At 34.5% G+C, this 24,299-nt stretch overlaps 1 protein-coding gene across 19 annotated transcripts in view; it reads left to right on the forward strand.

Moving 5' to 3' along the window:
* tenm4 (teneurin transmembrane protein 4) overlaps window positions 1-24,299 on the forward strand; it is a 627,939-nt gene that overhangs the window by 372,692 nt on the left and 230,948 nt on the right. For 16 of the 19 annotated variants that reach the window (XM_039744302.1, XM_039744300.1, XM_039744305.1 and 13 more), the window contains one exon: window positions 1,429-1,647. The exons of 2 other annotated variants lie outside the window; for them this stretch is intronic. In XM_039744302.1, the coding sequence (XP_039600236.1) occupies window positions 1,429-1,647 (219 nt within the window). Of the gene's footprint in view, window positions 1-1,428; window positions 1,648-1,674; window positions 1,773-24,299 lie in introns of those variants that run through there. One more of the 19 variants, XM_039744316.1, reaches the window with a different exon arrangement.

Raw genomic sequence — 24,299 nt, forward strand, 5'->3', positions numbered from 1 at the left:
CTACAATATTTTTGTGATTCATTGTAGATTTACTTCATGATTTAAGTACATGGTGGCACAGTGGGTAGTGCTGCTGCCTCGCAGTTAGGAGACCTGGGTTCGCTTCCCGGGTCCTCCCTGCGTGGAGTTTGCATGTTCTCCCCGTGTCTGTGTGGGTTTCCTCCAGGCGCTCCAGTTTCCTCCCACAGTCCAAAGACATGCAGGTTAGGTGGATTGGCAATTCTAAATTGGCCCTAGTGTGTGGTTGGTGTGTCCTGCGGTGGGTTGGCACCCTGCCCGGGATTGGTTGTTGGCTGGGATTGGCTCCAGCAGACCCCCGTGACCCTGTGTTCGGATTCAGCGGGTTGGAAAGTCGTTGGATTTAAGTACTTATTTTATGATTAAATGTTTTAATGTTAGATGCAATTAATCACGATTAATTATATACAATAACGTGTTTAATTTTTTTAATCGATTCCCAGCCTTAATTTACATAATTTATTTTGTTTTTATTTAATTTTAAATTTGCAAATGAAAATATCCTCATCAGTGTCTTGTTAAAAGATCTGTACTGCATAGTTTTACCTGCATAGTTTTACCTTCACTTTCCTCTTAACAAATGCAGTCACTTATTTATACAGCTCTGTGCTATAAGGAGCATATAATAAAGATTTTCAACAAACTTTACATCTCTCATAAAATAAGTTGGCTATAATCAGTAATAAAGGACTCTTTCTAATATACTTTATAGTCATGTTAATAACTTACATGAAAGATAATTTGGGAGAACCTTCTCAAAAGGTAGAGGTTTTGAATTAATTAGATGGTAAACATGCTGTAAAAAGAAGAACATTAAGGCGATCCTACACTACTATATCTTCATACTGTAACACTGCACATACTATATAATACTTTCCCCATGTCCAGGTAAAGTGAGTTTAGAAAATGGATGTATATAAATAAAGAAGGGGTTTTTATTATATTCATCACTAATATAAACAGCATGTTAATATTTCATGTTCTTGGGATAATTTAAATGACAAAATGCAGACAGTACAAGTTTAATTTGTATCTGTTTATTTTGTAAAGATGTCAAAGAAATGTTTGAGATTAAAAAGCACACATAACAAAAAAGGAAACAACTGTTCCTTAATATTTAATATTCTGATATATTATTTTTACAAGTTTGGTCTTGTATACAGTATACTGACAGTAATAAAACATGATTCTGTGTAGTTTCAGTTTATTCAATTACTAAAACTGCATAAGTCAGAGGTAATGAATTATGTAATGTATTATGAATGTAGCTGAGTGCATGTGTGTCCTCTGTTCAACATAACACCCTCAACCCCTAGTCTTGCATGCTTTGTGTTGATATCCTTTGTGGTGCTCCCTGAAATGTGTGTTTTATTTTTTGTCCCCTGTGTTGTTTCTGTTTGTGGTTCACAGGTCCTCCCCTGCATTGTTCATCTGCTTCATCCACCCCAATTGAGCAGTCCCCTTCCCCTCCCCCTTCCCTTGAAGCCAATGAAAGCCAGCGAAGGTTGCTAGGTAACGGTGTGCCTCAGCCAACCCCGGACATTGACTCTGAGGAGGAGTTTGCCCCCAATTCATTCTTAGTAAAAACGAGCTCTGGGAACTTCTATGCTACAGCTCCAGCTGCTGATGGTGAGTTAAGTCTTGAAACTTTTCCTTCTTCTGGAGAATACATCTGATCATCTGAAGTGGAGAGGTGCAATGTGTTTGGCTGTGAAAAAGCCTGATGGCTGTTCATTCAAACAACACACAGATGGGTAAAAGTTGTTTTTTTTTTCTTTTGTAGATATAATGTGATAGGTTGCTTTTGCATCTCTTAGGCACTTTATATTAATGCCTTCTTTGTGTTTGGTGGTAAGGATTAGTGAGTTATCTTTAAATGAGTGGCACATCATATGTCTGCTGTGACATGGGAGGATCATATTTTTTTTTGTAAATCAATTGTTGTGTCAATAATGTGATGTTTTTCATCACTTCTACTTGTTATGCCTTGGTTGATCAGCCTATTAGGAAACCTTGCTGTAACTTAAAACTGATAGCAAACAATACAAACATTATTACTGGATGTTTTAAATTATTCTTTTAGCTTATATTTTGTCACCTACAAAAGCATATAGCATGTTAGTTATTAATGATATTTAAATAAATAGTCAAAAATATCAAGAACTGAGTAAATAAATTTGTTAGAAAGTTTTTTCTAATCTGAATATTGACTTTTGTAAATTAAATAGTCCATTTTACATTTGTGCTGATAAGTAAATACGTACAAGGTACATGCAGTCCTATTCAAATATAAATACACACTGCTATGTTTAAAGCATTGTTTGAAATTACAGAAAATGCAAATGCTAAGTTGTTTAAGAACAGTAATAAAATCTTACATGCCTTGTAATAATCCCCATGACTGAGTTAAAGGTTTGATAATGGATGCGTGGAGGTTGTGTTTAACAAATCAAATTAATATTTAGGTGATGTGTGTTTTTATACTACTAGAGTATTGTACTAGATCATTTACACATTCATCAATCATCAAAGAAAGTTTGGTAGGTGACCTAATATGTTTTGCTTTCTGTTTTATATGGCAATACAGTAATGTACATTTTGATAAACTTCTCCTTTTAAAGGTAGAACTGTGCTTTTGCCATATTTTAGTATATTGTTAAACTAGTGTGTATTTGTTGTTTTCTTAGAAAAATGTTTGCAATTGAGGGAGTAGTATTAGAACACAAAAAAAGTTTAGCAGTGGTTTTTTTTTAATCAAAGATGAATTACTTAACCTTATCTTTAGTACTAGGGTGTTGTACCGTGTTAGCCATTATGTATGAATGTATCTTGCCTGAAGAAGGGGCCTGAGTTGCCTCGAAAGCTTGCATATTGTAATCTTTTTAGTTAGTCAACAAAAGGTGTCATTTTGCTTGGCTTTTCTCTACTAACCTTATCTTAAAATACATTTTGGAACCAAGTTAAAATAAAAATTTACATTAATTAATGTATTGTAATTATATGAAAATTTGATGCATAGGCATAGCCAATTAGTAATTAAGAGAAGTAAGATTGTTTAGTGATTATGTCTGCATGTTCATAATGTTATCATATTATTGATGGGGTATCCACTGAGCAAGACTCCAAATGCCTTACTGTGTTGTCATTTTGTCAGAGACAATGATACAACTATTTGCAGTCATTATCTCTTCCTGTCTAGGCTACAAGTACTCACACACACACATCTTCATGCTCATGTTTATTTTTTATATGGTAATGCCGCTTTTTAATTTTTCTTATACTGATCAAAAACATTTTACCATCTTGTTAACTTTTAGCATTATGAAGATGTTTTTAACATAATTGTATTCTGAAATGTTGACAGATAAAGTTAAATTTTTTTGTTTCTGTATATCAGCAAGCTATGCCTTGTGACTTTCAAAAGTGAGAAAGACAAGATAATTACATATTCATCAATTTCATTTTTATGAGTGTGTCATACACAGCAAGCATGGACTGGAGTCCCGACAGGAATGGGTCAAGATTACTTACCCAGCTGGGAAGCCAGTTTAACAAATGGATGGAAGTAGAGTCTTTTGCTGCCCCAGTCTGACAAGTGGCAGCAGCTTTCTGGTGGGTCTCATATACACACTCCCTCAGGACAACATGGAAATTGGAGTTCCATTGAGAAACCCTGCTGGGTTTTGTGGGAGCCTCCAGACGTAGCTGTGGGGAGGTACCTTTAGGGGGGTTCCGCCTGACCAGGAAGTGCTTTCTGGATACAGTGTGGCAGCACTGGAAGTACTCCCAGATTCGGTATAAAGGAAGCCACTCCTCCTCACTCAGGGAGTCAAAGTAGGGTGGAAGGAGAGGAGCGACAAAGAGGGGGAAGAAGATTGTTGTTTGGATTTTGTGCATTGTGCAACATTTGAAAGAACCCTGTGAGAGGCATTTATGGAAAATAAAATCTTTATTTAAATCCAGGACCTGTATTTAGGGTTAGGCTTAGGGTGTTGGTGTGTTTAGGGCTTGGTGCTCAGTGGTGCTCCTTATTGGTCACAGAGTGATACTTTTACTATAGTCCATAATGGCTCTGTTTTTAGTTTAAAGCCAGATTCTTTATGTTATTCTTACATCCATTGTATTTGCAGCTGCAAAGATACAAATAATAAAAATTGGGTGTGGTTTAATAATGTTATGCAGTAAAACTGTAAAATGTAGGTGTTTTAATGTAATATACTGTGTTTGTATGACTGTCTTTAAAATTTCTTTTAGCTTCCATTCCTGTAACTGAGGCTGGGGTTCACTTCCCGGGTCCTCTCTGCGTGGATTTTGCATGTTCTCCCTGTGTCTGTGTGAGTTTCCTCCCACAGTCCAAAGACATGAAGGTTAGGTGCATTGGTGATTCTAAATTGTGCTTGGTGTGTGGGTGTGTGCGCGCCCTGTGGTGGGATGGCGCCCTGCCCGGGTTTTGTTTCCTGCCTTGTGCCCTGTGTTGATTGGGATTGGCTCCAGCAGATCCCCATGACACTGTAGTTAGGATATACACTTAGCGGGTTGGATGATGGATGGATATGACATGCACCAGTGATGCTATACACCTCAATATGAGTTAAAAATATTTATGAAAGTATTAAATAAAAAAAAAAAAATTTTTTCCATAAGGTTATTTATGTGAACTGTCTTCAATGTTATGCTTTCTGGAGAAATGGTTCTGTGCATTGCATTATTACATCATATGTGTAGGTGATTTTTCTGAATTAAAAAAGGGGAAAAAATCTGGAAGCTTTCAGTGGATTAGAAAGAACATAAGTTTGAGAAAATGTATTATATTATAAAAACAACTTTGAAAGAAAACAAACACGGAAAGTGGTAAACCTCAATTTGTAAATAATTACATCTTAATTTTTTAGTGTTGTTAATGATGTTATAAAAATAAAGTTTTATGACTGACACGCTTGTAGACTAAATGCTATTAAACTAAAAATAGAATGTGTAAAAGAATTGCAAGTTTGTACAGTTTGTTTAAAATAGTGGTCATTTTATATGAAGTTATCAATAGCATACATAGTTTTCCATTTACAGCATTTTTTTAAGATTCTTTTTATATTTACAATGATGAGTCAGGTGTATTCCACGGATCAGGTTATACTACTTTTGTCAACACCTATTAAATCACTCACTTTACTAAAGATATGCTTAGCAAGGCTTGGGTGGTGTATTTTTTCACTTTATTTTGCCCATAATACATAGACAAAAATGCAAGAACTTTTGTTCACCTTTAGCATTTTGAACATTTAAATAAGATGGTACATTGGCAAAGTGATTAGCGGTATTCCCTCACAGATAATAGGTTCTGGTCCCATGCCCATTTACTGTCTATGTCAAGTTTGGGTGTTTTCTCCTTGTCTACACAGTTTTTCTTGCACATCTCAGATGTCTTGTAGATTAGGTTATTGTAATTTCTGAAGTGGCCTTTGTGAGGTAGACCGGGGTTATACTTAATGCTATGCAACGCGTGACCTTGCGCACGCTTCTGCTATGCAGTTAGTGTAAAGTCTATACTTGCATGCGTACTTTAAGTACTGTAAATCAGGAGGATTCTGCCAGGTGTCAGTGCAAGAAATCATCACGGGGAGAAAACAACGTCCGGTTTTGCTGTGTTGTGAGTTAAGGGAAGAAAGATTCTGCATTCTGATGCAGAAAAAGAATGTCGAGACAGTATGTGATACTTTTAAATGTATTACGTCATTACAATGGGGAATATGCAACGCTTGTATTGCCTATGCGGGAAATGGATAAAGGAAAGCATCATGAAAACATTTGCATGTTAGCATTTAAGTTTGGTGATTTGCTTCATTTCATTGAACCACTCCTCAAACACTGAAGCACACAGATTGATCCTTTTGGAGCTGCAAGCCTGCCATTACATGTTAATAGTAACACATTGCATTAATTTCTGAGGACATGTTCAGAGGACACGTCACAAGAACGCTGGGAATGTGTGTCAGCCATGATGTGTACATATATGCGTTCCGAACGTGAACGGCCCTTAGTGTACCCTGCAGTGGATTACTGCCCTGCCCATGGGTGGATCCCATCTAGTTTCAGATAGCTCTTCCCCAAGCAACTTATCCCCTGAAATGCATTTACTGTGCTACTGAATTCCAGAAAATCTTGACTAAAACAGTTTTAATGTCGAAGAAATAATGCCCCATAATGTCCTCAAACTTGCTTAATCCAGTTCATGGTTTTCTTTGGTTATACTGGCAGCATCTGACTTAAAGTAAGAACTAATTTCTGGATAGTGTGTTAGGTCATCCCAGTATTACTAACACTTACTGTACTATTAATAAAGAAGATCAAGCAAACACTTTCATTATATTAGTAGATATTTTTTTTAGTATTTTGACATTCGCTAATTCACTTATGATTTACACATTTTTTACAATGCCTCCCAAAATAAACTTCAATTTCCTATCTTTTATATATTTTTAATATCATTACATTATTTTTTCTGACTAAAACATTATCATTGATGCAAATAGTAACAGTAACAGAAGATTAATGTGTCTTGCTGTCTTTTTTGAAAATAACAATCCTATACTTGATGCACAAAATATTTTTAAAGTAAAAATTGCCTTCAAGAGTTGAAAATGCACAATAATTGCTTTTATTTCCAAGCATTTAGAAAATGCTACCTCAGCAGCAATGTTTCATATTGTTTATAAATGACACTTCTTAAGTATGCAGGCCACATTCATCAGCAGGCATAAATACTGCATCTGTCTGTATTTGGTTTTTTGAAACTTTAAGGTCATCTTTACAATATCATAGCTGCATAACATGGACAGCTAACAAAGTCACACCTACAAAATGATTTTCACGAAGTGAAAATGGATGAACTACATTATTTTTACATGAATTGTTCTAAGCATTATATATATGAGCGTAGCTACATACGCAGTGTGCATCTCTTTTTTTAATATTAAATCTGGAGGTTGCACTGCAGACGTAATTTTTTGATCCTTCCTTCAAACCTTTCATCAATTATGCTGGATCACAGGAGCACTTAAAACATTAAAAGAAAGTACCTAACCTACATGCCTCAAAACAAGCTAGAGCAACTTAAATGGTGAGCAACATATTATTAACCATTGGCCTCATAACATAATCTATACAGAGGAATCTTGAAGAACAATAAGCTGTGCTATCTTAAATTCTGTGTTATTTCCCCAGCCAAGGAAAAGCAAGATTTAGCAATCTGGCACAACACACAAATTCAACAACACTTTCATACAATGACTGGCTTTAGATGGATTAAGTAAAGCATTACATACTGAAGACAATGATGTTGCACCAAAAGAGCACAACAATTTTTCAGCCAGTTTTCTTTTAATAGTTATAATAAACCACACAAGGTATAATTTCAGTAGAGTATAAATATTATACTTCTAAAAACCACAGTATATGTAATGAAGAAACCAAAAAGTAATAATAAAAGTTTGTCATGTAGCAAATGCATTACCCCGAAAATACAGTGTAAATATACTGTATCACTATACCGCAAAAATACAATATCTAATGTATTATTGATCTTGTTATATTTTCTATTGAATTCCTGAATAATGCAATCAGGCTAACCACATACACCTTTAGAAAAAACTATGTACTTAATTAAAGAAAAATATCTCATAATTATATAAATTATTATCATATTTTATGAAAAAATACGAAATGTTAAAGAAATGGATTGCTGCTTAGAAGCCTGTAAAACAAAATGCAGTCATACTGTTCAGAAAATAAATGTAATTAAATTGTACTGAAATAATAAACAATAACATATCTGAATAATAACAAGTAAAACCAATGATTTATAAAGTTTTTCATTTCTCATGAACTAATTTTTAAGAAACTAGAATATAACTGCAGTAAACTCTTAAGGAATAATTTTATTATGCAGAAAAACTGAGTTTTACTTCACAACTTTCAAATGTGCCCCTTTAAAACCTGATTCCAAAGAAATGCTCTACATTGATTTATTTTGCATAGGTTTCAATAGACTTAAAGGAAGTATAAGCCTGTTTCACAGTTTCAGCCTAAGCTATCAGCAGTAATGTCTCCCAGCAGTGGGGAAGGATTTTGCATTTATATTGTGTCTGGCTGAACCAGGAGTTGCCACTGGTTTAACCCTGTGTCTGGATGGCAAATTCAAAGCTGCACAATGAGCGATCACTAGCAGAATTCATGTGCTTGCATTTCAACTGATATGTTTTCCGTGATTTTTTTTATGTGCAAGGATCTGTTTCTATTATTTCAGAAACACAGCATTGTACACAGAAATCTGTTTTATATTTATACAGTCATCAAAAATGTTGCTTGTTGCTTTTAGATTTATGTTTACAAAAAATACTTTTCTCTGTTACCCCTTCGCCACCTAACAGCTAATGTGTGGTAAGCGTACTGGCACAAAACAGCTGCCATTACATCATCCAAGTGGATGCTTCACATTAGTGGTTGAAGCGGATTCCTACTAACTGTGAACAGCGCTTTGAACAGTGAGAAAAGCACTATATAAATGTAAAGAATTATTATTATTGTTATTATTATTATTATTATTAATCTACTCAAAAGTTCAAACACCAATCAGGGTCAATAACAACCAGTATCTGTATTCTAAGTAATTTCCCTAAATAAAGTAAATAATTTATATTTGGTTGAGAACAAAATAAAAAGATATTTCATATTGAAACACAATAAACAAACAAAAAAAGTAAATACAGAAATGAATTTTGGTCAAATTTCAGTATAAAGTATGTAGCTAAGTTAGGTTAAGCATCATCTTACAAAACAGTTTTCATTTATGATTCAAATTTGTATGTTAAACTCTTAGTGAAAATCTGCCCTTTGTTTTTTTTCACTATGCACTGTGCTGTATAAGACATGCATTTTACTGTTGAATCACCTTGTGAATTAGCTTAAAATTTGTTTATTCTTGCCATTCACAGCATAATTTAATTTGAAGCAACATAATGGTACATAGAGGTCTGGGCCTGCCTTTGACTGCTAGTCTATTGATTTTACCACTAAAGTAATTTATGTATTGGCAGGACAGAGAGTGATATGTACCTAGAAGGTGTTATCATATGAAAGAAAAACAACCCTGAGGTTTTCTCCTAGTTATGTTATGTGCAGGAAAAGAGCCATGTAAATTATTAATGGCAATTTGCAAAAAGCTCAAGCAGCAGCTAAACTGTGTGCAATTTATAGCAGCTCTGTAGCCTTATGGGAAGATAAAGCTTTGTGATGTACTGCATATTTATGTTTGTGGTGAAAGACGTCTTCAGGAGGTGAGAGTCTTCTATTCTTATATTTGGGAAACCAGTTCAGTTTAAATAAAAAAGAGCATGAGTCAAGGCTTCACATACTGGATATGTCAGTCATGGAAGCTGTAAATCCAACAGCTCCCAGCTTCATATTGCAATTATTAGTAGACCACCAGGCTTGTCTATCTGAAAAACAGAAGCCTTTTTTAGTTCTTTTTTTTTTCTTTAATTAATTGCTTTAACAGTTGGTATGCCCTCCATTTAGCTTGCTGTCTTGCCTTTTTTCTTCCACAATCAATACCCGGCCAGAGCTGCCCATTTTTGAGAGCGCTTTGCTTTTAATTGCAATTGTTTGTAAATAAGCCGCTCATTATGTAAAATAAGTGAATGGCTTTCACCATCACACTATTTCCACATTGTTTCTTCTTTTGCTCACATAGCTCTCTTAGCACAAGAGTCTCATTTCCATAATAAAGGAAATCTCTTACTATGCATTTACTTTACCACCAAATGAGCCATTTAATCCATGATTCACTTTATTGTGTGTGGCTCTGCCATTGCTTTTCTTGATTCATTTATGCTGCCTTCCTTATAGCTCTAACTTTACTGGATGTTTTTTCAGCAGGCTTAATTAGCATTATATTATTAGTAACTGTTATAGAATTAAATTGGAAATGGTGTATTATTTATTTGTAATTTATGAAAAGACATATCTTTTATCTAAAACATACATTGTGTATCTAATCCATTTGTTCACTATCAATCCTGTGATAAGCATTTGTGGGACAGCTCACTGAACGGTATTATTTTATTCTTTCCCATGTGTCCAAGTCATTTTGATTGTAGAGCCTTTAGTGATAGTGATTATTTTCTACATACCCATTTGGCTTGGTTCCTTTAAGCTGTAATACTGTTTGCTTTGTAAAGCACCTTAAGATGAGGCAAAAGTTGACAAGCAGAAAAGCATATTATGTAGATCACAATAAAGCTAAATGCTGGAAAGTAGAGTAGGTGCTGTACATCACCTTTGTGTAAGTCAGTTGACAAAACTATTTCTGATAGTGTTGCAGTTTCTCCTTATTATTCTATTCTCTGTCTTAAAAAATTTAGTTCTCATAGCTATTGGAGTGCAAGGCTATTGCTTTGTCATATTTGTTACCGATTTCTTTTCTTTATTTTATTATATGAACGTTTTTCACATCTTATTATTAATTACAAACCCAGTTCTCATTAAGGAAAAAAAGTTTATTTTGGGAAAAATTAGTACTTTATATCACAAGCCTGTGCATAATCATGAAATATCCTGGACTTCTTGTTCAGGTCATCTGAGGCTTCCTGCTCCTACACATTTTCTGTTAAACTGATAGTAATTCTAATAGGGCCTAAACTTCAAAGGGAGATGTTTTACATCCCTGCTGTGCTTGTAGATCTTTAAAAAAACTCTTCATTTTTTTCTCTGTGATTTAAGGGCACTGTGTGCACATGCTGGCTGACTGAGCAGTTTCAAGACGTGTTGTAAAATAGTGAAATTCTGGGAAGATGTGATCATTTTTTATAATCAGGGAGCAGAAGTGATTGATCCTTACGTTAATGTGTAGTTTAGTAGCCTAGGCTATTGTTTAGGTGATAGTAGGCCATAATTGCATTAATGAAAGCGTCTTCGTATTTTTAAGGATACAGTAATTACTGTAATTGTTGACTATATGCAGAAGTTAATCATGTTCAACTGAAGATTAAATCAACTGTTGCGTCATAAAAATCTTGACTGAAACCAAGGAATCACATGAAATAGAAAGATATGAATATAGTTCAGTCAAGTGCTGTAATGATTCATATTTTTCTGTTATCTTTTGATGATTACTAACTATCCTTTATATTTGCAAAATTAATTACAACAAATTAATTTTCAGTTGATAGAAAGAAACAAATTGTTTGAATGCTGGCGACATGCAGCAATGTTTACGAGTCTGCTACTGTATCACTTTGTAACAAGTCTTCTGCATGAAACTTTGGCAGCTGAGTAATGAACTGAAATAAAATAAAATGTAAACATGTAAAATCTGTTTTAACAAGTTATATTGTAATCTTCATGTAATATGTTTTGGTGCCAGATATATTTTCAAAAATATAGCCATCATCTACTTGTGGTGTTCATGTGGTCTGTTATTAAGATAATATGATTATTAAGATGTTTTACATCCCATCCCATCCCATACATTCTAAAACCCTTTTAAAAATATTCTTCTATGTATTTTTCTGTGAGTCATGCTTTTTAATATCATTTGTTGCTTGATGAGACCAGCAAAGATAAATACTGAACTAGTCTTCTAGCTCTGATCAGTATTTTGATCATTCCATTTTCTTATGAATTTTACTGCAGGATTCATTCTCAGATTTTGGTATGATTGCTGCTCTTGTATTTTAAAATTTTTCCTTAATTTTCAAATGCATTTTCTATAATTTCAAACTGTTTTCTTCTCCTTTTGTATACTTTTTGTATTTTACACATCTGTGCTTCCATAAGTGACATTAAATTGCATCAAATAAATTTACCTGATGATCTACAGAAACCTGATGCACTTTACTGTATTTCCTTTGCTGCAGGGTGAACACCTTTTTACTTTTAACAGATGTTTATTCTTCTTGAACAGATCTGAAAGAGAACTACAAATAAAGGAAGCAAGAGAATGCATGGCAAATTAGTAATGAGCAGGACTCTCTGTGATACGGCACAGAATATATGGAAAGAAACATTAACCTCAATCAGAAATGAAATATGTTGAAAATTAATACTGAATAAGATTCAGAAAGATTTATTGTCTCTTTTCAAAGTGTTCAAAAAAAATTGCCTTATAACTTTACCTAAGAACTTTGAGTTATTTCTGTTTGATGGCAGTAACTTTAAGAAAGATGTGAATTCACTGTGTTTATTGAACTGTTAGCTACTAGGGATATACAGGTATACATTTTCCATAAAAAGCATATTCTCAGTAAGGTGTGCAATATATGTTGCCAGCTTATCAATTTTAAGCTGTAGTTTAATGCAGTCCTCATTTCAGGTCTGTTGAGTCTTCTGGTCTGAAAAAAATATAACTAATATATCCTTCATATTGGGTATAGTAACATGTTTGCATTAAAAAATACACACTTCTTCAAAAACATAAAATGCTAAGTAAATTCAGTCCATCTGCAGCTGATTGATAATTGACACAATATCTCATCCAGTGGTTTTTAAATGGCAAGTGGATCTGTACTTCTACAACGATACATGTCACTTTACTCCATATTTCATTCCTTTGTATGAAGGGGTAATTTATTTACTGTCTTGTATACACTTCTTGAGGTTTCACCAGCATTTGCAATTGTATAATATTTACATGGTCTCATATGATCTAGTAAGATTATGTACACCTTTCTACACCACTTTTCAATTATTGTAAAATCCTCCATCCATCCATTTATTCAATCCATAGTCAGAGAGGTGTGAACCTTTCCCAACAGTATTTGGTGCATAGTAAGAACCAATCCACCAGTTAATGACACAGTACATTTATGAAAATACCCACCCTCATTTACAATGGGGTAATTTAGAACTAGTAATTATGCCTAACACTCATTTTGGTATGTTGGAGGAAAACAGAGTACCTCAAGTAAAATGTACACAGATACAGAGAGGAATGCTAATTCCACATTAGAATTTGAACTATCTAGTCTGGAGTTAAAGAGGCAGTAGCACTTAGAGTAGTTAACCCCTACATGTTCCCACAAAATGTAATGCTTGCAACTATTAACAGTGTTGTTTAATTTGTAGTTTTCTACATAGTTTTTGGTTCACTTATTAACACTGTCACTCACAATAGAAGCTTCTGCTTTCATTGTGATAATAAATTTTCCATGTACCCAGTGTCTACAGGGTGGTCCTGATCTAATTATGCAGATCCAGATCATCTGGATGACTTTGATTTATGCAGGGACGATTCCAGTTCGGCGTGAAGACGATTCTTCATGTCGTCAGTTTGCACACTTCTCGATGGTCCGGGATTTTTCGGGTGATTTTCTATGTAATAATAATTAATAAGTTATAACTTAATAAGTTATAGCGTAATGAAAATTGCATAACTAGATCTGGACCACCCTATATAAGGATTTTCAACAGTTACCCTGGTTTCCTACAGCATTTTGAATATGTGAAGATAGGTTGATTCGGCATCAAAATTGTCACATATTAAGTGAGTGTGCCTTTTGATAGATTAATACCCTGAGTTGCTAGAATGAATTCTGCCCTACCGCATCACTTTACATGAATAACCGAATTTGAAAAGTGAATGAATGATGAAAGGGTTCTCTCGATATCAAACATAATCCACTCTGAAATTATATAAAATATTTTATAGAAACTTTTTTTTTTTATTAAATGTGTTCTTGGTGATGGCAGGTGTTGTGGTGTAGTGGTTAAGGATTTGGACTGCAAATTCTGAAGTTGCAAAGTTGCATGTTTATGTGCTACTACTGGCACTGTGTGACTATGAGCACGTCACTTGATCTGCCTGTGCTCCAATTGAAAAAACAAAGAAAATATAACCAGTTGTATTTCTAATGTTTGTAAGTCCCCTTGTACAAAGGCATCAGCCAAATAAAATTTACAGTATGTAAGGTGATACATATGTCTGCTATGGCAGTGCAAAAAATAGTCTAGTTTGGTCAGTATCAAATATGTGACAGTTTAAATCTAATATAGTTACTTGATTGTAAAAGTGCCTGTGCCTCTCTTGAATTTTTGGTCTTGATAAAAATGAGGAAATTAGGAGATTTGTTTGATAAATACACCATATAATAGATATTTATATTTTTTGCATTACAATGATTAAATGCTGCTTAAAGAGAGAAAGAGCTTCTGGGTAACTCAACACTTTTCTTCCTGTTAAATGATTATGAGCATTTGATCATTTAGTTAATTATGGTTGAACATCATTGCAGAAATTTTAATGAAAAAGCCCGTTGTAGCTTTGTATGTATTTTTTTATTTCTTATGGCACATGCTGCATATTGTTGTGATAAGAAACATGAGATTCACTCTTCATAATCATTTCTTCACAAAGTAATCTAGCATTGCCTGGCCTAATACTGAAAAAATGCAATTAACAGAATAAATACGGTAGGATACAGTCACATATTACTAAATCTTATTGCAATTTATAAGATTATGTTCAATGTTTTTAATATAAACTTCCATCCAAACCTTTTTTTTATTAAACCCACCTAATGGGATGAATTAAGTGTACAAAGATTTCAATTGATAGATAGAACTGATAAATAGCACAGCAAGATCTGCATTAGCATGGTTTTGAAACAGCTGACAGAGTTTGAAGGACAGAGCAAAGTAGTTAAATTTCATATACATAGCATAATATCATTTTCTCAAAACTCCTTAATTCCATTTAGAGTCATTCATTGGGGTCATTGTGAAGTTCATCTTGGACACAAATCAGGAGCCACTTTGAATGGGACATCAGTCCATCACAGGGCTTACTCATTTACACAATAACACTCACTCAAGGCCAATTTGGATATGTCAGTTAACCTACCATACATATTTTTGGGGATGTGGCAAAATAAGGAAGAAACATCCATTGCCAAGAAGAGTAGATGAAAATTTTTTAAAGACAGCAACCAGGCAAGGGTTTTGATCCCAGGATGCTCACCACTGTGCTACTGTACCATCTACATTATAGTGATTTGTTATATAAATTCACCTATAATATTAGTTAAATATCCTAAGACACATGATCAAAAATTTGTGCCTAAATAAAGAATTCAGTGTATAATTTTCATGTGAATTATATGAGGGGGCGGCACGGTGGCACAGTGGATAGCACTGCCACCTCACAGTAAGGAGACCCGGGTTCGCTTCCCGGGTCCACCCTGCGTGGAGTTTGCATGTTCTCCCCGTGTCTGCGTGGGTTTCATCTGGGTACTCCTGTTTCCACCCACAGTCCAAAGACATGCAGGTTAGGTGCATTGGCAATTCTAAATTGTCCCTAGTGTGTGCTTGGTGTTTGTGTGTGTGCCCTGCAGTGGGCTGGCCCAGCCTGGGGTTTGTTTCCTGCCTTGTGCCCTGTATTCGCTGGGATTAGCTCCAGCAGACCCCCATGACCCTGTAGATAGGATATAGCGGTTTGGATGATGGATGGATTATATGAGAGGGTGAGTAATGTAGACATACGTAATGACTATAAAACATGCAGTACTATATTTTTGCAAACTGTAGCTGTATTAACTTATGAACAACAATGTGTTTTAATTATACTATATATGAAAGATAGAATTTGTCCAATGAAGTTAATACTTCTAAATCACAAAAACTTTCAGGATATAATATATTTTGTTGAAAAAAGCAGGGCAGGATCAAGAAAACTGCAAATGAAAGTCATTTCTGTATTTAGAGTCCTGAGGGGCATTATCATGTGGATTTAGGAGTTAAATTAGTTTCACTTGTAAAGGACAAGTAACATGCTACATAAATTTCCTCTGATTTAAAAAAAGAAAATACTTGAATTTATACCTCAGTTATAACCAAAAAACTAAAAAAATATTTAAAATTATATTACATAGTTACCTTTCCTTAGCAGTATTTGCAAACTGAATCATACTAGATGCTATTACACAGACTGTACCCTAGGCAGGACAGCTGAAATTATTGCTGGTGTTTATCCCTTTGGTAACTCCTCCAGGTAACTCGTCCTGTCTCAGGATTATTTTTATGAGTCCAGGAATATGTAGAATGTGTAGGATGAGCAATGTATAACCAAAACACACTCACTTCACAACTGTTCTCTGTCTTCCTGCACTAATCACTAGATTCATTGTACCTGTGGTTTGAGCCAACCTGAAAAAATATGTTTATGACCTGCATTGGAAATAATCAGGGCCAAAGGGTAAAACATCCACTCAGATTAAACAATTTTGCCCACTAAAGTAGAAGAGCTGGAGCAAAAATGCCTCCAAAGTTTTGTTTAAAATTAATGATAATTTAATATTTGCCACTCTGATTCCATCTAATGGTGATGGTGTTATGTTTTCTCTCTCCTGCCTTTGCATATTGACTATGTAAACACTTGTTTTTAAAATGGACCATTTCATTGTATGACCTACAATTGTAATACCTGCTGTAAACATAAATACAGTACAATACTACCACCAACATAATGGCCCACAATTAAATGGGACAATCTACCACGACTGAAAAATATAAGTTAGATTGGCTTGAGATAGAAATGCATGCTGATAAAGCACAGTACCTCAAATTAATTTCAACAAGACTCATTGAGGTTTCCCTCACAGTAGTGCCTGTGCAAGTATCATATATCTGCATACAATGATTGATTGTCAATCTTTCTGATGGCACATTTGAAATGGGATCATTAAGTTAACAGGTTGTCTAAAATTAACTATAAGATTATGTTATCAAACCAGATTGGAAATATTAATCAGTGGTTCACAAATATTAATCAAGTGGTCTGCAAAGTAATTTTGATATAGTCCCTATATATAAGGGACGTTCAAAACATTTCCGCACTTATTTTTTAACTCTGTTTATTAAGGATTTTAAAAAAATTACATCACTTTTCTACATAGTCACCTTTCTTTGCAGTACAATTTTCTTATTTACAACTTTTTAATGCCCAATTACTACTACTCCTGCCTTCACCATTTCCAACAAAAATAGGAAAGTGCGGAAACGTTTTGAGTTTTTTTGTCACTCGTATATACAGCCAAAATGAGAATTTGCCCATGAGAAACAGGTGTAAAATAATTACTAACTTTACAGTTGCATATGCTTTGTGGAGAAGATTCACAATAAGTCAGCAACAGCTGAGGACTTTTTACACATACAGCTGCTTTCACTGCAACCAACATTCCAAATTATCTTAAATCTTTTAGTAAGCTATTTACTACTGTGTTACTTCTTCACCTCTTGTTGTGATCACCAAATCTCTTTCTCTTGCTCGACACGTCTTCAAATTAGGACTCTTTCCAATCTATCTTTTATTGGTCACTATGCAGGTCTGTCTTTTAAATTCATATTGATGTTGACCTGGACAGCCCATCTTTAACCATTGCAATTCTTTTGTTTTATGCAGCTTGGTCATGCTGCATCTGTGCAATCACTCCACTGTTACATTGTCTTTATGACCAAGTTATTATTATTGATCACTGAATAAAATGTGAGGAGTTTAATGCAAATCTCGAAACACTGGACTAGAATTTTAATATTTTTCAATAAATGTCTTTAGTAAAATAAATGTAATAATTGTAATTCAGAATTACTTAAAAATTAACTTTTGGCCATAGATGATCCACCATATCTTTCAACATAGAAAATTGGTCCTTGGTCTGAAGCACTTCACATAACATACCATTGGCTTATTGAATACAAGTTTTCTCTTGATCAATATATTGCGTTTGTTTTGACATTTTTAATTAATAGAAATTTGAATCTTTACATTACACAATTTGTATTTTGTTCTGCTGTTGATGAGAGTAAATATGTTGTTTCACTATTTTGATAAGGAATATCAAAATAGTGAAATGTTATTTTGCATTTTTTTACAACTTACCTCTATTTATGTATAAAGTGCCGGTAGATTTCTGTCAGTGGGAGTAAAAAATATTTCTGAAAAAAATACATTATTTTCCTACTGTTCACCTAACTAAGCTCCAAATTAACCTTTTGTGTTTATTGGTTTTTTGAGTAAGCATTCTTTCAGAGTGACTGTCATCTCTTAAAGGTTTATACCTGCATTGCATTTTGCTTTTGGGATTGTCCCCACCTTCCCCTGACTTGGAAGCATATGGATACATATTTGAATGACAGCATTTTACATATAAATCTAGTGGTCCACTTTACTGTCTTGCTGAAGCCAGACATAAAACATGTGTCTAGAAACAACCATGAATGAATTTTACTAAAAATTGGGTGGGAACAATTAGATAACTCATTAAATGTCACATTCCTAAACCAATCAAACGTATCATGAAGGCTGTGTAATGATTTTAAGTTGCAAAGAGCTGTGGTACTCTCATTAACTTGGACGAACAGAGAGCAAACCTATGATTCTGATAAACTATCTACATCTGAGCAGTCTCCTAAAATGACCCCTTTTTAAGCACGCAAATATGTGTTGCATTTGCAGAGAGCACATTACATGTTTTATAAAAGAAATATAACCTGTTCCAAGCAAGAAAATCTTTGTGTAACATCAGACTATACATTGGCATTCAAAGACATCAATGGACGAGTAGTAAATGTAAATGATACATTATCGCAAGTAGCTGTGCATGATCTCTGTTGCTCGGTTACAACAATAGTGTCAGAGTCGATATAAGTTTGAAAGAACTGACAGGTATATTCATAAAAATATGAACAGCAAAATATGCATTTAAAGTTTATGATGTGTTATACCCCATGAAAAGGATTGCCGTTAAGAGAGCTGATAATGAAGAGCCACAGGAGTTTCAGTACTCAAAACACCCAAATCCACAAATCTGACAAATGACACCAGTAAAGTGTGGACAAGGCTTTATAGAATGCACCTTCTGACTGCATATCTCAACGAGTAACTAAAGTAAGTTAACAATACTGTCTAATTGAAAATGCAAACATGTCATTGCCAGAATACATTTTTTTGATTTAATGCTGTTCTCCCTTTGCTACATTAATGAAGGCAGATCACCAGAATGTTTACTGGACTCAAATGAGTTTGATACTGACTCTTATCAATAAGAAACAGAATCAGTTTGTCTGTTATCTCCATTATATGGCATTTAGTATAGGATTCTCAACAGCAGTGCAAATATTTGTGCTGTGCCATCTGTTGGAACAAAACATGCAATGCATTATTACTACATTCATTGTAAGATACTTTCCAGTAGATGGTGCGTCGCAGATTGTCGCACTTAATATGCACATCTTATTATAACTACTAGGCAGACAGAAATTGGCTTTTATTTTATAGATTTCTGTTGGGTGGGGGATGAAGAGTATAAACTTGTTTTAAGAGTGCACCACTATTGAGTTTAATCCATCCATCCATTTTCTAACCCGCTGAATCCGAATACAGGGTCACGGGGGTATGCTGGAGCCGGTCCCAGCCAACACAGGGCACAAGGCAGGAACCAATCCTGGGCAGGGTGCCAACCCACCGCAGTATTGAGTTTAATGCCAACACCTATTAACTAGAAAGCCTTGTGGCCTCATGATAGCTCTCCATGAATTCACCCACACTCTGCTCAGTCTTAGGGATCACTGCATATTTTCACCTATGGTACCATATTTTCACTCAGGTTTTTTTCTTGTATTTTATTAATTTCTTGGCATTTTTGGGGCATTATTTAGTAGGTTACTCATAAGTACTAGAATTGTAAAATTCCATTTTTGCTAGATGCCTGCTACAGCAAATTTACTTGTTATACTAGACATAGTGCAGGTGTACTAGCTGTGATTTCATTTTGGCTAGGCAGTAGCATTTCATATGGTTAATGTTTAACAAAACACTTTATAATATGAGATTATAGTTTTGATTCCAGCTGCTGTCTAACATTTTGTTATATTAAGGAGACCTACATTGTGATAAAAATACAAATAAAAGAGGAGAATCCAATATTTTTTGTTTGCTTAAAAGTATTTGGGATAATCACTTTGTATTCTTTCATAGTTTAGGAAAGAATCTGTAAAAATGTTTCACAGAAAATACATGCTGCATTTTGTATAGTAAAAGAAATTTCATTGCTGTAGAGTCCTGAGTTTGAATCCCAGTTGGTACTGTGCATGATTTTGCACATTCTTTCCATGTCTGTATATAATTATTTCTGGGTTCTGTAGTTTTCCTTTCACATTCCTGAGATAAGCATGTTTGGTTCATACCAACACTAAAGCTGTGTGGCAATTTGAAATATTGGCTATGGTGGGCTGGTTCCCTGTCCAAACTTGATTTCCACCTTATGCCCAGTGCTGCTTAATTAGATACCGATGCCATTTGCCTCTGAAGTGAATAAGTGGGTAGGAAGATGGATGGATGGGGATTGAGTCAACTTTGAAAAACAGAGAAAACTAATGTCGGTTTAGTTAGACGGCTCTCCCAAATAAACATAATTCATCAAACAAGGTATTTTATTCAGATTAAGAATCCTCCTGGAAGCCAAAATAATCCATCCAATGAATAGCTCTAGGTGGACAAAATTTTAAAAAGCTCTAAACTTCTTAAATTTGATTTATAGCAGTCCTTGAATCACCATTACTAGATAAACTGGAAATTCCAGTGTTATTTATTGTGTTCTCATAGTAGGTAATTTAAATTTAGTGATATTGGTGTGGCTTGAGAATGCTGTTTGTCGTCTTTGTTGCAGTTTCACAGGACAGGTTAACCATCTAACAGAACACTTGCCTGGAAACAAAACATGACTGAGTAACAACAAGTTAAGGAAACACTTTGAATGGTTTTGCCACTACCTAAGTTAATAAGATCACTGGTCTTATTACATATCTTGCCACAGCAATATCAAGGAGAATTAAACATGATTTATTTTTTAATTCTTATCACAATGTTATTTGAAGAGAATTTAGCAAAGGGGACCTTGCACTGACCTTGTCATTGCCCCTAGTGAAGAGAAGATAAAAGAGGTTCCACTAGGGCTTTACAATGCCTTTTTCTTTAGACAATTGATTGCATTTTGTTGGTCACGGGAGACTGTTTCAGTGTGTCAACCTATCAGCCTTCCAAGACTAAACCTCAGGAGGAATGAATTTAGAGTGAAGTTGTACACACTTTTTAAAGCAGTGTGAGACACAGTCAGTGTAATGACTCAGCCTTTTTCCCAAATAAATGAATATTTAGTATTGAAAATAATGTATGAAAAAGCGAAGACTATATTAAAAGAACATCAAGCTACATTACCTCCATGTGAAATTATAAACCACATTAATTTATGAATTGCATGGTAGCTTCAAAAGTTCATTAATATGCCTTGGTACTCTTTAATGTACTTAAGTGTTAGTGGTAAGGGGCTACAATAACATGTCTCTTGTCAAAAATTTTAGAAAATAAAATACACCATCTCTGGCACAATTCTGTAGATTAATTATATTCGTTATGAAAGTTTACATATTTCATTTTTTATTATTATTTATCATATAACTGTTAAGAATGTATCAGATATATTTAAAACCAAACACATATCTGCAATATTGGGAGCTTTTATTATTTCTGGGATGTTATATGCGGCTAACTTTAAGGAGGAAGGTCTATAGCATTTTTTTTTTGTTTTTTTATTGCATTTATAGATACTTTTTCAAAGTTGATATTGTGCTTTTGTTGATAGCCCATTTAAAATAAACAATCACATTGTATTTTATATGATAAGTCTATATGGTGAACTTCATCACAAGTAAATTTCAAGCACATTTGTGACAGGCAGTTTCTCAGAGCCATTGAATGAGTCAGGACAGAGGCTGAACAAGTTACCTTATGGTTTACCACCATACCTTCATTCCTCAAGTACCACCCCAATTTATTTTGTTTAGTGGAGCTAAAAAAGGTAAACTATTTCAGTTTTTGGTTGTCAGTGAACTGCTTTTTAAAAGTTTTTATTTTCTTATTTTCATATATCAAAGATGAATTTCTTAATGCACAAAATAATCAAACCCCTAGATTACAGTTTTTTGTGTTTATTTGACAATTATAATGTATGCTTGATGGAAGGAGAGTATAGTAGAAGGAGATGAGCAATGTGCCTGGTCGAGGAGAATTCTTTTTCATTCTGAAGAGGCAGCCCAGACTCCCTAGTAAAACAATTCAATTGAAGCCAACGACATTTTTATGTACTGCACTCAGTAATTTGTACTAAAGCCCATTGATAATTAAGTAGGACTTTTAATTTATAATCATAATTAAAACAGAATCGTATTTTAGGACTTGTCAGGTTTCAGGGTATATGAATGTTAAGACACAGTAGGATTCTCATTAAGCTGTTCAAAGGCTGGATGCTGTTTTGACTGGCCATCAGTAACTGGGAGGAGAGTATCCTTCTAAAGTCTCTAAATTGTTCCTGCTGTGCACTAACAAGTAAATCACATGGTGCATTATTTACATACAATGACATTCAGAAATGACTTTTAAAAATGCATATTTTTTGATATGCATTCTTATGCATTGGCTTATTTGTCATACTAATTCAACTAAGTAGAAGAAATTAAAAGGTTAATTATTTATTTTTTTTTATTTTATTAATGTGTCTGTTGAAATTGCACTGATTTATTATTTATCATTGTGCATTTTTTAAGTGATTTTGATAATTCTAAATAAATTTAGCAGTTAACTTAAGGTTGAACATAATTTTAATGCACTTCACCAACCCTAAACAAAGAACAGTGTAGGATATTTATAATACCCCTACACTGAGTGAAATGCTTGCTCACTTGAAAGGAAGGGCTAGGGAGCTGGTTACTTGTGATCATATCTTGACATGATTCATACTAGTGAATAAGAAAAGAAGGGAGAGAACTACTAGAGGAAGAGAGCATTATCATATACTATATATACTGAGCTCCAATTGTTGTTTTGTGGAATGTCATAACATGTAGGGTGATTTGATTAAAAATGAGGCAGGGTGGGATTGGTGCTGACAGCTCACAAATGGCAAAGTGTTGTGAGTCTAACAAAGATGGAAATAGAGAAATTATAGTCTTTTGATAGCCAGGGGGCAAATCCTTACACTGGACCGAGTAAAAATGCAGATAACCTCTTCACTGTGTTTAATTTTGCTTCTGTTTGTTTTTTTCCTATGTGCAATATGTATCGTCTACGATATACAATATTGTTGTTTAAACGATGTGCGAGCTGAACTTATTGAGTATGTCACTCACTTTGCAAAAAACTATCAAAAGCACATCTTGAGACTCCACATATTCACTATATTGTGTAACCTAACAGGATAGGTTACTGCACGTGCACAAAGTGAGCGCATAGGCAGAGAAGGTCCTTGCTGCGGGCCATGGGATGGAGCTGAGATAGAGCTCAGGGGAGTGAGGTGCAGAGCTCAAAGGGACATGCACATACATGGACGGGGATAAGATTTCAAACCCACCAATGAAACGTTATCTGCATTTGCATAATTAGATGTGGGCGACCCAGAGTTTGTCGCCCAATCCCATCCTCTTTGCTGCTGCGGGGAGATTTACTCGATCAGTCAAAGCACTTCTTCGTTTTCCTCCAGAAATGATCGGTTCATAAAATGCTATGTAAACTCCAAAATATTAAGTTATTTTACATTTTACAAAACAGTTAAAGTGCTTCAAGTATTGCTTCAATTTGCGGTGCAGGAAGAACAACAGTGAACAATATAAAGCTTGATGCCGACAAAATTGAAAAAACATGTTGAAAACAGAAGCCATGGACAGTAATATTGTTTTGTATTAACACTAGAATTACCAGAGCCTACAAAAAACTCATAGATCCATCCCACCTTAAATCGCTTCGCACCTCTCCATTAGCATCTTTTGTCCTGTATATGTGTTAATAAGCAGCAAATAGCAAACACCCTGCTATCACATCCCCCCACCCAGTTTTTCTCAGCTCAAGTCTGTTTACCTGTGTGTCAGTTGCTTAGAGTTGAATAGTGTAAGAAGTCAAGCAAAATGACACCTTTTATAAATACTATATCGTTATTTGGAACACATGCATTTCATGTGTGTTCAGTGTCTGCAACGATCTATGTAAACACATAGTTAAAACAGAAACGTTTTTCATGTTTTAGTAAGACATGAAGTGTATAATGTGTGAAGCCTGAAATCCAAATATCAAATAAACACTTTCACAAAAGGTACAAATATAATAGAACAAGTACGCTTCTATTCAAGAATATAACTGCAGAAAAAGAACTTGCGTTAGGCTGCGACATTGACACGCATTTGCTGCAACC

The sequence above is a fragment of the Polypterus senegalus genome, chromosome 2 (assembly GCF_016835505.1).
Source record: "Polypterus senegalus isolate Bchr_013 chromosome 2, ASM1683550v1, whole genome shotgun sequence".
In the NCBI taxonomy this organism is placed as follows: domain Eukaryota; kingdom Metazoa; phylum Chordata; class Cladistia; order Polypteriformes; family Polypteridae; genus Polypterus; species Polypterus senegalus.